Raw genomic sequence first — 15,642 nt, forward strand, 5'->3', positions numbered from 1 at the left:
TACTATAGCAATGAAGAAGTAACATTGTATCTAGTTTTAATAACAGAAAATATATACTTTACAATTATTTTTCCAAATGCTCACGGCACACCAGTTAGTCTATAAGGTGCCACAGGACTTCTTGTTGTTTATGCTAGTGAAAAATGTGCCCCTCTAATCCAAATCTATGATGATGTAACTGCACCAATTTACATCAGCTGAGTATCCAACCCTTAGTGTCCATGCCTAGCAACCTATCTGCAGCATTTCCCTAGTCCAGCAGAATCAGCAGGGGCAACAGTAGAGTGAGTCTCTCAAACAATGGACCAGTTACACATAGCTGCTCCTGCTGGACCACTAAGGATGTGTTATAGGTGGTAGCAGTTTTTCAGGTGTGATGTAAAGCAGTGGTGTGCAAACTGGGGAAGTGTGATGGCTACAGGAATGGGGAACACAAGAGGTTCTCCTGAAGACTTTGAAGAAACTCAGGCCTACACTGCTGGCAGCAGCAGAGCAAAAGTAAGGCTTGCTTTGGGGTGCTTATATTTTGCTGTGAAAAGTGATATTAACAGATATTGCCATTCATATTGTCATACAAGTGTTTAATTTTTTTCATTTGAATTTTTGAGATCTACATTGACCATTTGTAACACAGTACTTTGCATTTATGACTTCCTAGCAACCTTTAGCTTGTCTGATATATTTAGTAATAACAATTATTTTTTCATTCCTTGTGCCAACCTGCAAAAAACCTCAAACAAATCCAGTTTTAGATTACAAGTCCTGTAGTGGGAGTATGACAAATTCCATGAATGGCAAGTAGGGATACGACTGGAAAAGTTTGTGCACCACTGATTTAGGGCTGGGGGGAGGGAACTGAAGAGGAGGGAGGGAAATATGGCAGGAGAAGAAGGGAAGAAAAGAAAGCTGGGGTTAAGAAAGGGAGAGTCCCACAAATGGGGGAAGGGGAATTAAGAAAGTGAGGCAGAGGCAGTCCTGCACCAATGAGCACCAACTAGCCTGGAAACAACTCCATCCTTGTTTTTTATTCCCTTGGCCAACAAATACTAGACACACTGCAGAGAGTAAACTCAGCCATGAAGGCGATTCAGAGTCTGACTCGAGTGGCTCCCTTGAGACTGAATGCAGAAACAAAATTTATAACTCTGCACAAATGGTTTATATTAATTAGCAGCAGAAGGCAGTGTCCAGGCCATAGATGTCTAGAACATAGTACACATGCACAGCCCACATACTGCGAGCGTTCTATCTGGACCGGCTGGAACGGCAGATTCAAAATAACAACCTCAGATACTGACAGCAGGTTTACACTTTTGTCTCTTCCTTAAGGAAAATAGAGAAAGAGGGTGTGGCAAAGTACAAGGAATTGGAGAATGAGATGCTATATCTATGCAGTGCTGTCCCTCAGGCAAGGGGCCATGAGCACCACACCCCTATGCCACATGCCCCACCCCTTCCCCGCTCTGTCCCCACCCTGGCCCCTGGCCCCCTCCCCACCTAGTGCTTACCTGGGGCAGGAGGGTGGTGGAAAGCAGCAGCCACAGGGGGTTGTCTCCCCACAGCCTCCATCCTCCCTTCCATGCTCACTACCTGGTACTCTGCCACTGCATCCCGACTAGTTGGGCCCCACTTCTCTACCACAGCTGCAAGAGGAGACCTCCCAGTCAGCCGTGGAGAAGCATGGCTCAGTGGGCTCCATGGGGCAAGTGCAGGGTAAGTGGGGGAAGACCAGGGAGCAGCAACCCCCTGCAGATGCTGCTGCCTCTGTTTGCCTCCAGCACCCACATCCTGCCCCAAGTAATTCTCCCTCCTGTCCATAGGAGGGCTGAGGCAACTGCCATATAGCCCCCAAAAGCACAGGACCTGGGATGTCCACTCTACCTTGTCCTATGGATGGGACAGCTCCATGTCTATGCTACAGTTAAATAATCCAGGCTAGCCTGTGTTATATAGAGGCAATATGATATTTTCTGTCTTTCTATCCCTTTCTGACTGATTCCCAACGTTCTATTTGCTTTTGACTGCTGCTACTGCACACTGAGTGGATGTTTTCAGAGAACTAGCCACAATGACTCCAGGATCTCTCTCTTGAATGGTAATAGCTGATTTAGATCCCATAATTGTATATGTATAGTTGGGACCATATGTTGCGATGTGCATTTATCATTTGCGTTTTGCATTTCTCAGCATTGAATTGCATTTACCATTTTGTTGCCCAATCACCTCGTTTTGAGAGATCCTTTTGTAGCTCTACAGAATTTGTCTGGGACTTAACTAGCTTGGGTAGTTGATTCATGATTCTGATCTCACTAACCTTGATGTGAAGCAGAAAAATTCAGCTGAAGCCAGTACAGTAGGGTCTTGTCATTCACGAGTGCCACATTCATGAATTCAATCATTTACAAGTGGCCTCACTTCCCTGGGGCTCTGGAGCCAGCAGCACCGGTGGCTGCCGTGGTTTTCCCAGGGATCTGGGGCCAGGAGCACCAGCAGCCGCCACGTCCCCCAGGGTTCCAGGGCCAGATCATCTGCAGCTGCTGCTTCCTCAGAGCTCTGGGGCAAGGAGCACCCACGCTGCTGCTTCCCGGGGCTCTGAGCCCTCCCCACTGCCTCCCCCACAACACACACACATTTGCGAAAATCAACATTCACGAGGGTTCTGAACCCAGAATTGTACTGTAATTAAACCAGTGTAGAGGCAGTGGGCCACATCCGCCACAGGCATCATAGCCCCTTTGCAGTAAATGGAAATACATCCATTTACACCAGCTGAGGATCTGGCGTGTTAGTATGCAAGGGAGCAAAAGGAAGTTCACTGGAGGTAACACATTATATTAAATTAGACCATTTTGTGCTTGGCAGGAATCTGAGGTTTTCTAATTTGTTTAAAATTCAGGTTCAAAATTTATTTGGAGTCTAAAACGGAAGAGAGGTGTGTGTTTAGCTATATTATTAAAGCTTATGGAGGACTGTAACCAGACAGACGTGACTACTGGAAGAAAGCTTTGTCCCTATTGTGTTTGGATTTGTTCATGGAAATTAATGTAAAAGAAATAAAATAAGAATATTAGATGTCTGCTTAAAAAAAGAGAAACATCTGCTAGAACCATAGGACCCCAGGCACTTTTTCTGATGAATTAAACTTAAGTTGCGGAGCTGCACATTGAGCATAAAGTCTTTATTAGTATCTTTCAGGCAATGTATTATTACATTGTATGTCTAACATGCACAAAGAAAAATTATGTGAGGAACAGCAAATATCATAATGCTACTAAACGGATCCGTGGTACACCCACATGTTGAATCCTGCGTACAGTTCTGGCTCAGCGCTCTCTCTCTCTCTCTGGATATCTGAAAAGAACTTCAAAACGTACAGAGGAGAGCCAAAAATTATTAGGGGTATGGGACAACATCCCTATCAGGAGAAATTTAAAACACTGGGTCAGTTCATCTTAGAATAGAGATGACTGAGGGGCCATACAACAGATGTCTTTAAAATGATGAGTGGTGTGGAACAAGTGAATAAGGAATTGTAATTTACACGTTCACATAACACAAGAACCAGGAGTCACCCAATGAAATAAATAGGCAGCTGGTTTAAACTAACATATGGAAATACTTCTATACACAGCACACAACCAACCTGTGGAATTTCTTCCCAGATGATGTTGTAAAGGTCAGAAGTATAAGAGGGTTCAAAAAAGAATTAGATACATTCATGGAAGACAGGTACAGGAATGGCTGTTAGCTGAGATGTCAGGGACACAACCCCATCAACTGGGTGTCCCTAAACTTCTAACAAAAACTGGGAAATGGGGTGAATCACTCAGGAGTTGTCCTGTTCTGTTCATTCCCTCTGAAATATCTGACACCAGCCACTGTGAAGAGACAGGATACTGGGCTATCCTGACAACTGGTCTGACCCAGTACGGCCATTCTTGTGACAAACACTGAAATGAGCTTTCTCAATCTTTAGCTGCATTCACTAAGGTGTGATGGAGATGGATTGAAAGACACCTGTCAGGGAGGACAGTCTGCTGCCTCATTAGCTTCAAAAGGAGAAAGCTTCCCCCTGCATTTCTGCCCGATCTATTTTCACAAGCAATAAGAAATCATGAACATGCCCCTTTCCTCTTAGATGTTTTGTACCAGAACATAAAGGATCAAATTTTCAATGTCCCTGTTGTTAGTAAGCAATATTTTCCCTTCTCACCCGCAAGAGCTCTAAGTAAATGTTTTTAAACTGTCTCAGACTAAACAAAAACAACACAAAAGGAATGTGTTCCAGTTTTAGAATTTGTGTTACCACTTGTTTCCTTTCATGAAGCTGCCCTAATTAAAATATACAGTCTGGGGGGTGATTATGACAGCAATACAAATAAAAGACTCTGCTACTTCTCTATCTTGGCCTTATTTCTCACAAATATAAAATAATTATATATCAAATTGTGGCCTTGAGATTATGGACATGTACAAGCAGTTGGTAAACTTCAAAGTTCCAGGCAGAGCTGTGCGGGATAAATTTGTAGTCACATATTTTCTGACAGGCTTATCGAGTATTTAATTTAAAGACTGTAGTCAATGCAACTTTTTAGTCTCTGATCCTGCAAAGACTGAACCATGTAATTAATGTTATGCCATCTGCAGTATTTAACTTCATCAGGGCTATTCATAGCACAAAGTTCCTCAGTGCATTAGTCTTTGCAGAATTAGTGCCATAGTGCCTGATCCATAGCTGAATGACATCAAAGGTGCTCTTTTCATCTGCTTCAATGGTGTTTAAGTCAAGTCCTTAAAGAACAACTTACCACACAAGCACATTTCAAAATATTCTGTATTATAATTAAATGTGTATTAGGGAGATGTGCTGCCCTGCTCACTATGCCCACCAACCTACCTCTCTTCCATGGGGGCTGGGGACCATGCAGCCAGCCCTGGCCTTCCTGCAGGGCCAAGGAGCCACATGGCCGCCCCAGGCCTTCTCAGGGACTTCCCTCACTGCCCTGAACCCTCTCCCCAGCCTCCCTCCTCCTCTGTGGCCTCTCCCTGTTGCTGGCCCTGAGACTCACCAGGGAGGGAAGGAGCTGGGAGCAGTCACTACTGCTAGGCCATGATGGAGAAAGAAGATGCCTCCCAGATCCAAGCTCCAGCTACCAGGAGCTGGGCAGGAGGACATGGCTCCCATCAGTAGCAACAGCCAGAGCTCAGCTCTGAGCAGGCCCTCCTATCTGCTGTGCTGGGGAGGGAAGACAGTCTTCAGAGTCAAGCTCTGGCCACGGCTACTGACAGGGGAACCTCTTCCTGCTGCCCAGTCCAGGGCACATGGGGGGGAGTCAGTAGTGGCAGACGAAGCTCAGCTCTGAAAGGCACCTTCCCTCCCCACCACTGCCTGGTGATGGTGAATGCTCCCAGCTCCTCCCTTCAACCCCAGTGCTTCCTTTAGCACCCCGCCGGAGCCACCCACAGCAACCTGCCTCACTAAGTGATGACATTATTCTGTCGCCTGGGAGGAAAGTTTTTTTATATAGAGAGAGATTATAAAAGTGTACACGTGGATACACACTATACCAGGGGTCTCAAACTCAATGTACTGTACCTTAGGACCAGCGTCAGTCCTCAAATCCTCCACGTGAACTAGCAAGCACCCCTCTGGTAGGGCTTGAGGGATCTCCACATGCTGCTCCCATGTATCCCCTGACCCCGCCTGTCACCCCTGTGCAATTTATACCCCCCTAGGATGTCTCATCACCACAACGGGCAGCACAGCTGGGCTAGAGTAGCTTTCGGCAGTGAAGTGAAGTGACTGGGCCGGAGTAGGAGACGCCAAAAGAGTGGAGCACAGGCTGCTGCATTGCTCAACTTTCCCGCAGCTACCTCCATCCCGGTGAGTGTGGACAGGCCCAATCCCTGCTACCGTCCCATGCCAGGATCCCTGGTAATCCCCAAGACCAAGCCATCACTAGAAAGTACAGTCAGTGTTATAACACCTTATCTTAGCTGACTATAGTGATTGTCTACTTTTGTCAAACTTCTGACAAGCAGAACAGCAGAAGTTCCGAGGAGCTATGACATATTCTGTAAGGTTCAGCCTTAACCACTTGGTTAGGCTGGATATTATTTTATGCACATCTGGTGGAGTAAAATTGAATCAACTTTACAAGTGTTGCAGAGTATCCCAGTTCTGAGCAATCTGCAGCCAGGATTCCTGCACAAACCAAAAATGTAGAAACATGATTGTAACTCTCCACTGTCACTTTCTTTCAAAACCTTTTATTCCAGCCATAGCATGTTACTGTTTAAAAAGAACCATAACTGAGTTCTACTCTTGGCTCATCCACTGATTTTGTCTGACCTTGGGTGAGACACTTGGTCACTTTGAGCTTCAGTCAGCACAGCTGTAGATTTCAGGGGAAAAAATCAGAACTTCAGTCTAAACCAGATATTACTTTGGAGCTGATGTTTTTCCAGGTCAGAAACAATTGCCAAATAAAGGGACCAGAAAAATAATTACTTGAAAAAAATTGTAACTTCTATCCCACTGCTCCAAATTCCTAACCCTTTTACAGTGAATTCAGAAGGACAACATGAAGAAATGCCACATGCACTAAAAACAAAACATTCTTTATGTCCTTAGATACACTATCAAATGCTAGTTGTTATGGTTAAACATTCTGAATGGATGAATTCAAACTAAATATTGAACATGTGAAAGTTAATGGCTTTATTTGTCAAGATAACTACTTTACAACTTCAAAATTTTCAACTTCAAAATATTAGACAAAGTGGGATAGTGGAGACTACATGGAATGGCATTTATGCTATTTGTGTTTTATTCTTGGCTCTGCTACTGGTCTTTTAGATAATTAAGAACAAGTCCCTCCACTTCTCTCAGTTTCCCCATCTGTAAAATGGGAATAACAATATTTAGTTCTTTCCTCAAGCACTTTGAGAGCTACAGATGAAAAGTGCTGTGAAAGCCTAACAATAACCCTTTCCTTACCTACCCCCTTCCCAATGAACTGTTTGCACATAGTTTTAATACTTTCTACAGTGCTTGCTAATATAGTTCCTCTGACATTACTGAAGCACTGAAGTCTGATTTAAAATACCAGAACTCATATCTACTGTTGTTTTCAGGTATGCTGATGAAAATAACATGAAAATCAGCAATTAAAGCATTTCGTAGAAAATGTATGAACTTTTACAAACATAAGTAAAATTGATACTTCCAGAAAAGTCACTCATTTTAATAGCTAAAAATCAACAAGTGATTACTGAAATCTTTTCAAGTTAGTAAATCCAGTTGAACGTGAGAAGGGAACAGTATAGTATCCAGGGCAGGCAAAAACCATCATACTATTTTGTACTCTAGAGCATTCAAATGATTTAGTGTACAAGAACAGATGATAGCATCCTAGTTTGTTTGCCATTTCAAACTACAGAAAATCTCTGTGATGTGTGGGGATTACTGTATGAATAATGACTACAGCACATTGTTATGATAAAACATTATATTTTAACTTGTACCTTCTCTTGCCCTACTTTTGCACATCGGATATCACATGTACTTTCTCTCCATAGATGTATGGCAGATCAAATATTTCATTGTGTAAAAGAAAGCATTGTGAAATGCCAAAGAATGTAAGATTTCAGTGCCCTGATTTTGACGTGGAGCAGACATTTTTAAGGGTGAAAAGACAATGCTGACCATGCAGTCCTGGCCTTGCTATTGCATTCACTGCTAAGAAAAACTGTGCTCTATCCATTAGGTCAATTTTCACTCAAAGATCTCCATGTGCTTCATAAAGTTTTATTATTCTGTTTTAAACTGGTGCTATCTGAATCACACAGATTGACTTACTTGTGGTCCTCCATACTTGAGCCAGGATTAGAACACTGTACACCTGAATCCAGAGCTCTAACCACTAGGCAACAGTAGTTCATTTCATACAGGCCATAAGCAGCATAGAGCTTCTCAGGTTGCCAGACTGAGTGAACAGTCCAACAGATAACAGCTCTGTATCTCATTTCAGTCCCCTAAGCCACCCAGTCCTCCAAGATCACCTGTATGTGTTGTTAACTTAGGAACTGAGGTGTGATATGCATAACAACTAGGGGGTTCATTTTCACCCATACCCATCCCTTCCCCTGCCTATGGCATCCTGTCTCCTGGGTGGGACATGTTAAGCCATCCCAATCACCCTGACAGTGCAGCAACTCCAAGTTACCAGAAGTAACACTGGGGCTGGTAGTGCCCTGCATGGTCTTACCCGATTCACAGGTGCCTTTCTGGATCTGAATAACAGCAGGCAATCCCTGCTGCAAAGCCTTACGGCTCACCGCCTTCAGCTGGCACACATTGTCATAGGTTCTGCCATCACTGCCACACACCCGGTAGTTGAGTTTGCACTGGCATACTCCTTTGCCAAAGCGCTTGCCCATGGGGTGCTTGCAATCCAGGCTGTCCCCACATGGTGGGTCTTCCTTGCGTCCACAGGAATCGCCTTCTCCTGCAGCGCAGATGAGGCAGCAGTTGCAATGATCAGGGACGTAGCCACTTGGGCAGCTGGGGCTTGGGCACTTGGAGACATCGCAACGAGCTGGACACTTGCCATTGACCACAAAGGGCTCTGCAAAGGTCCGGCTAGAACTTAGCACCAGCAGGAACAAAACTCGCAAGAGAAAAACCCTCATGGCCCAGGATGCTTTTTGAATCAGCGAGACAACCCCGGTGAATAATGTGGGGAGGGGGTAGAGAGACAAAATGTGCAATTGAAATGCAATGAGAGAATAACACAGAAGGGGAAAGTCAGGCTTTGCACACACACAAGAGAAGGAAAGGGTTAATCTTCTTTAACGGCCCCCAGCCTGTGACTCACCCCCACTGTTAATGTTATGGGAGTTTCTGTAAGACAAGAGGGAGCAGCAAGCGGAAAGAAAACAGAGGCTGGAAAGCAGTTAAAACACAAAGCCACTAAATAAAGGCTGGCTCAGTCCCTCCACGTAAACTTGCCACAACTCGGCTGCTCTTCAGGACTAGCGTGCAGGGCTGGTTTAATCCTCAGAAAGCCTCCACGCACCCACCAACAGCCTCCGTCTCCCCAGATCTGCAGAGGCTGTGCTGGGTTGTCAGCAGTGCTGCAGGAGGAAGAGCTGCAAGAGGCAGCAAAGTCAGAAGTAAGTTAAGCAGGACAGTTATATGCGGGATGCGGCTGCTGCTGCAGCTGCCTCTCAGGCGTCCCTGTCAGTAGCAGCACAGGCAGGACCAGCTGCACAGAGCTCAGCTTCAGCCAGCAGTCAGGCCCCACCCACCCAGTGGAGAACTCTCCTCCCTTCCCTTCAAACACTCAAAGGGCTGCATCACGTCTGGGGTCAGCACTCTGGCTGGGCTCAGTGCAGAGGGAAATGACTGAGTTTACTTTGGGACAGAGGCTGAGTTTTAATGTTTGTATCGCCACAGTAACTATTGGTAAACAGAGGCAGGATGAAAAGCAGGAGTGAGCCCAGTGTTTCAGGGGCCTGCCGGCAGAAGGATAGGGCTATGCTGTGTGAAAATGAGGGATTAACTCACAAGCAGATGGTCCAAAATAGCTGTGAACAATTCAGTCATGGCATTCATGGAAATCAGAGAAGGCTGCAGCCTACGGCATCATCTTCCCTGGTTTTCTTCCTCTTGCCCTCTCACCTTTGCCTGAATTAAATAGCACTGACATATTGCAGTGCCAGTGTTCAGACCACCTTGCAAACGTTAGTAGTTGTGTTCATCATAGGAGTGCCTAGCGACCAATCCAGGTCAGGGCTCCCTTGTCCTGTGAATTCCCACAACACTCTTATCACAGCAGTGAGTATTAGGATTCCCTTATTACAAACGAGGAACGAGAGGCACAGAGAGATCACAGGATTTGCTAGACCTCCCAGAGAGACTCCCTCCCACACAGGTGCCACACAGTCAGGGTCTTTCCTGCACTCAGCCACATCCCGTGGGTAGCTCCCAGCCCAATAAAAGCACATTCCTGCCTTTCAGTGCTGACCATGCTGCCAGGCAGCACCATGTCGTGGCTTTCGTGCAGTTAGGGCTCCAATGGTGGGAAAGAATTTTGGGGTTTGCAGCCACCAGGGGAGATTTTCATGGGCTTGTTGCCACATGGGGGGACTACTTCAACTGGTTCCCCACCAAAAATATTTTCAGGGCCTTTCTGCTGCCAGGGGGAAGTCTACCCCAGTGATAAGATATTCAGGGGCTTGATGCCGCTGGTGCGAATTCTCCCCCCCACCCCAAGCAGCTAACATATTCAGGGGGACTACTTCAACTGGCCCCCACTGAAACCTCCCCACTCCTAACAAGGACCCAGGGGGTTTGCTGCTGTTTTATCTTCAGGAACCAGATGCAATGGGAAGAGGGACAGACCCTGGATGGCCAGTTGAGAAGACATACACTTGCTGATTTTTACAAAATCCTAGATAACTCAGTTACAGAACAAAGAGATTTCTGTTAACTTTGCCATCTTTGTTGCTGCCCGTCTTTTCTTTCCTGCCAACTGGAAACAGGGACATTTGCTTAACACGGGAGGGGAATGAGGACAATGCAGTGTGAGAAGATGATGTCAAAGACCAGCAAACATACCCAGAATGCTACCAGGATTAGGGAACTGTGGGATAGATTCCCACGATGCACTACTGACAATTGAGCGTGGCAGCAATAAGTCAACTTTGGAAGGAGGACGTGGAGAGGTGAGGATAGTCAAAATCGAGTTTATAAAATCCAGAATTACAAAGCTGATATTAACAAATTTGATTTTATCTCATAGTGTAGATGCAGCCTTATTTTCATTGCTTTAAATTCTACTTCTTATAAAGCACGCCAATAGGAAGTAATGCTTTCATAATGTGTTGCACATGTTAATTAATCTTCATAGTGCTATAAAGGAGGTGTGTTATACTACAGGCCCATTTTATGACAAGGAAGTTACTTCATGGATTGTAGTCTAGATTGCATCCATTGACTGTAGGCCATGAATGATTTGACCAAGGCCAGAAGAGGACACTACAGCTGTGTCTACACGTGCACGCTACTTTGAAGTAGCGGCACTAACTTCGAAATTAGGCGGCAAGACGTCGAAGTCGCTAACCTCATGAGGGGATCGGAATAGCGCCCTACTTCGACGTTCAACGTCGAAGTAGGGACCGTGTAGACGATCCGCGTCCCGCAACGTCGAAATTGCCGGGTCCTCCATGGCGGCCATCAGCTGGGGGGGTTGAGAGATGCTCTCTCTCCAGCCCCTGCGGGGCTCTATGGTCACCGTGGGCAGCAGCCCTTAGCCCAGGGCTTCTGGCTGCTGCTGCGGCAGCTGGGGATCCATGCTGCAGGCACAGGGTCTGCAACCAGTTGTCGGCTCTGTGTATCTTGTGTTGTTTAGTGCAACTGTGTCTGGGAGGGGCCCTTTAAGGGAGCGGCTTGCTGTTGAGTCCGCCCTGTGACCCTGTCTGCAGCTGTGCCTGGCACCCTTATTTCGATGTGTGCTACTTTGGCGTGTAGACGTACCCTCGCAGCGCCTATTTCGATGTGGTGCCGTGCAACATTGAAGTTGAACATCGACTTTGCCAGCCCTGGAGGATGTGTAGACGTTATTCATCGAAATAGCCTATTTTGATGTTGGCTTCACGTGTAGACGTAGCCTACCACAGCCAATGTACCTGTACTCAACTTCTAGCTTTCATTCTCTGTTCAGACTGCACCTCTTTCTCAGGTTACATCTACACCACAAAAAGATACTCCCCAGCTGCTAGTCTCAGACAAGAGCTTGAAAATGTGTACAGTAGGGGTGCTGAGAGCCATTGACCCAAACTGTAAATCCTGTATTTAATGGACACCCATTCAAGCTAGGGATGTGGCAGCACCTCTAGTTCTAGTACATAGGCTCTCAGAGCCCATCAGCTGATAGTCTTGTGGGGTTTGTGTTTTGATGCTAAAAATAAATAGCAGTGTAGACATTCCTGTTTGGTCTGGAGCCTGGGCTCTGAAACCAGGCAAAAGGAGAAGGTCTCAGATCGCAGGCATTAGCTGAAGCAGGCATGTCTACATGGTTATTTTTAGCCCTATAGTATAAGCCCCATGAGAAAGAGTCAGTTGACTTAGGCTCTGAGACTCTTTGTCAGAGGTGGGTTTTTTGAAGTGCAGATGTATCCTGTGTCACCTTTATAGACTTTGATCCTTTGTTAACTTTATTTCTGTCTCCATCCTGTGGAACTAATATACCTTTCTCCTTGTTAACTCCTTCATGCACACTAGTTGATATTGCACTCAAGCCGCGTGAAGGAGAGAGGCCTTCTTTTGACACGGAATATCAGAACTCAGTGTCTGGATTCTGTAACCAGAGCACGACCTCTGTATCAAGGGAGGCTAGTATTGTAAAGTGCCCTCCAGATGTTGAGTTAGGCATTCTTCCATGGCGTGAGCTAGTGTCTGCAGCTCTGCCCTACAGTCACAACACAGAGCAGAAACCAAAGCCAATGCAGCACATAGCTGAGGCAACTCTGGGTGGGCCAGAGAATCGCCTTTTGATCCTGATCTGAGATTTATACTCAGATGCATAAGGGGACAAATGCATTGATAGACTCATGAATTTTCTTTGCAAGTTAAAATTTCCCCACCAAAGCTTCTGCTCCATAAGAATATCATTGTTAGCTCCCTGGTAGAGCTGATCATCTGTGCATGGTAAAGGGTCAGGAGTGCTCTTGTCCTGGATTGCATGAGCTACTGTAGCAGAGGCATGTCAAGATCAACTGCACTGTCACACCCTGGGCGAGAAGAGTTGCATTCCTTGCCTTAATGCAAGCAGGCCTTTGACTTGGCACTGCATATTGTCTCCAGTCTGAGAATGGGGCCTCAGATTAATTGGTGGGTTGTGTCTACCACATCTGTCTAAGCAGGCTTCGCAGGAGAGTATGACATGGAGGTTAAATGTGGATGATGTAGAAAGGAAACTGGCACATCCCAGAAAAGCCCTAAACTTTTCCCTAGTCACTCTTCCTTACTCATCCTTGCCAAGCAGAAAGAATGCATGCTACAGAGTGCAGACACCACAGCAGTTTGTTCTTCTCTGCATGGATCGCTGTGTGAATGAGCTGAATCAGTGCTTCCCTTCTTCCCCATGATTTGCAGACACTCTGCTTCCCTCCTAACTTCCAGAACAGAGGAATTTACCAGGGGTGGGGATACATCCAGCCTCCTGATGGTTATGGAGGTTATGATAGAAATAGATGGGGCAAGCAAAAGGTTTTAATACCACTCACTCAGGTATGATCCACTCAGTCATGACAATGGGTGGGGCAGTCAGGCAACATGTGAGGAGTGACATTGCCACCTGGCATACGGTTCACATCAGCAATCAGGTTTGGCCCAGCCACCCCTGGTGGAGGTCTGGTTTACTGATAGCTAGAGTGGCCTCTGAGGACTCCTATCTTCTTTGTCATGCAAGCCACTATCAAGAGAAGAAAGAAGAGAGAGAGCAGCAAGAAAAAGCAACTCTGTGAGACTCAGGGAGCCATGTGGGAGATACAATTTCATTTGACCAGGGGTACGCCTAACTAAAATACCAGCCTCACTACAATTCAGTCTTGATTGTTTCCTGACCACCAGAGTGCTCTCAACTCCCTGTAGAAATTCACCATCCTGCAAGATCAATCCCTTATTGTTCCTCCTTAGCAGCCTTGCCAGAGAGAACAAACACTAAAGGCAGGTCTACACTACAGAGGAATTAAGGTACACAGTTCCAGCTACGTTAGTTACACAGTTGGAGTGAACGTGCCTTGACTCAAGCATCTATGCTGTTTCCACTAAGGGACTCCCATCAACTTCCCTTACTCCTAATGGTGGGGTAGGAGTACCGCATTTGACCGGAGCACCCTGTAAGTTCAATTTAGTGCATCCTTACTAGTCAGGCTAAAATCAGACTCTGGAAGATCAACCACAGCAGGGTTGATCTTCCCTGTAGTGAATACATACCCTCATCAGGCTTTGTTTACACTACAGCTTATTCTGGTAAAACTTATATCACTCAGAAGTGTGGAAAACACTCACAAATGACGAATTACATAACCACCAGTGTGGACTGCATTATGCTGGTGGCATAGACAGCCCAATCTAAGTACTACTGAATCACTGTAAGCTCTCTATACTAGATATGTCCTAAGTGGCTTGAGATACTGAGCTACCCTCTCACTCCCATGGGTTGCCTTTCCAAAACAAGGTTGACATGCCTGGTGGTGGGTGAAAAGAAAAGAAACTGACACCGTGCAAGTCATACTTCAGAAACCCCTACACTGTCAAGTGCTGTCAGTCCAATAACTTTCCTTAACCCTTAAATTCACTTCAAATACTAATATCGAAAATAAGAGAGAGAGGGTGGTGAGATAATATCTTTTATTGGACCTACTGCTGCTGGTGAGTGAGACAAACTTTCAAGCCACAAAGAACTCATCTTTAGGTCTAAGAAAGCTAATCCCAACATCACAGCAAAATGTAGTTTAGAACAGATTGTTCAGCGTAAGTAGTTAGCACATAACGTAAGGGACCATTTAAGGTTGGTTGGCCAGACCTGAAGAAGAGCTCTGTGTAGCTCAAAAGCTTCCATCTCTCACCAATGGAAGGTGGCACATTAAAAAATATTTCCTCACCCACCTTCCTTCTCCAATGTCTAGGGTCTTACATGGCTACAACTACACTACATACAAATATTGAATATATGCAGTTAAAATCCCTTCAGACAATGAATCGTGTTTTCAGTTAAAGAAATGGGGAAAACAATTATATGGATTCTGAATCACTCAGCAAGAGTCATACTGGGTCAGTAGCTGGATGGGAGGCCCCGGAAGACAAACCCAGGCCAGTACAGGAAAAATTGCTGATGATTCAGTGGGTGGCTGTCTTCTCTCCTGAGGGCTAGATGGCAGCTTTGCTTGAGGATGGGGTAGTGGGTAGTAACCCTGCCCTAGGAGGAACAACAGGAGCCAGGTTGTGACTCACAGCATCAGACTCTGGTCATAGTTCTGTTCTTGCTCCAGAGGGGAAGAAATCCAACCAGGCCCTATATCTGGCAAAAATTAATTACCATGCTGTGTGTACTCATCTCCCTGTGGGGATGTACATTCCTTTTCCAGCTGCACAAATACAGAAGACTCATTAAAGTTGTTTTCTGTTCTGTGATGCTAACAGCAATCCAGGTAGCCACTAATGGCTTGTAATGGGGCATCTTACTTAAATGGGTCACAGTCTGGCCCTGAGTTAGTAAAGAACCAATGCCACATCTTGATGCTGATATAGGGAATTCTGTGCTGCTTGAGAGGTGTCATTTGGATGAAATGTCAAACCAGACTATTGACCCCATGATCATTTAAAAAAATCTTAATGAATAGTTTCAAGAGTAAAGGTGTAACTCCACTGTCCTCTCCAAACTGGGTAACTAAACTCCACTGTCCTCCTCAAATTCAAGTGTGGGTAATTACTAACCACCCCTCTTAAATAATTGCCTCTCCATTAAAGGTGGATACAGTCTTCCCCATTCTCTGTCCTAAACTCCGCAATAGTGTATCCCTTTCATTCTCATCAAGCACTATCTACTTTCACATAGGAAAGTGGCTTTG

At 45.5% G+C, this 15,642-nt stretch overlaps 1 protein-coding gene across 1 annotated transcript in view; it reads right to left on the bottom strand.

The window, feature by feature from the left end:
- The window catches only part of HTRA3 (HtrA serine peptidase 3), a 40,706-nt gene extending 31,471 nt beyond the window's left edge, over positions 1 to 9,235 (bottom strand). Inside the window, exon 1 of the mRNA XM_074991713.1 lies at positions 8,271 to 9,235. Within this exon, the coding sequence (XP_074847814.1) occupies positions 8,271 to 8,694 (424 nt within the window). The 5' untranslated portion in view covers positions 8,695 to 9,235. The remainder of the gene's footprint in view (positions 1 to 8,270) is intronic.
- Positions 9,236 to 15,642: the final 6,407 nt, after the last annotated feature.

The sequence above is a fragment of the Carettochelys insculpta genome, chromosome 4 (assembly GCF_033958435.1).
Source record: "Carettochelys insculpta isolate YL-2023 chromosome 4, ASM3395843v1, whole genome shotgun sequence".
NCBI lineage: Eukaryota > Metazoa > Chordata > Testudines > Carettochelyidae > Carettochelys > Carettochelys insculpta.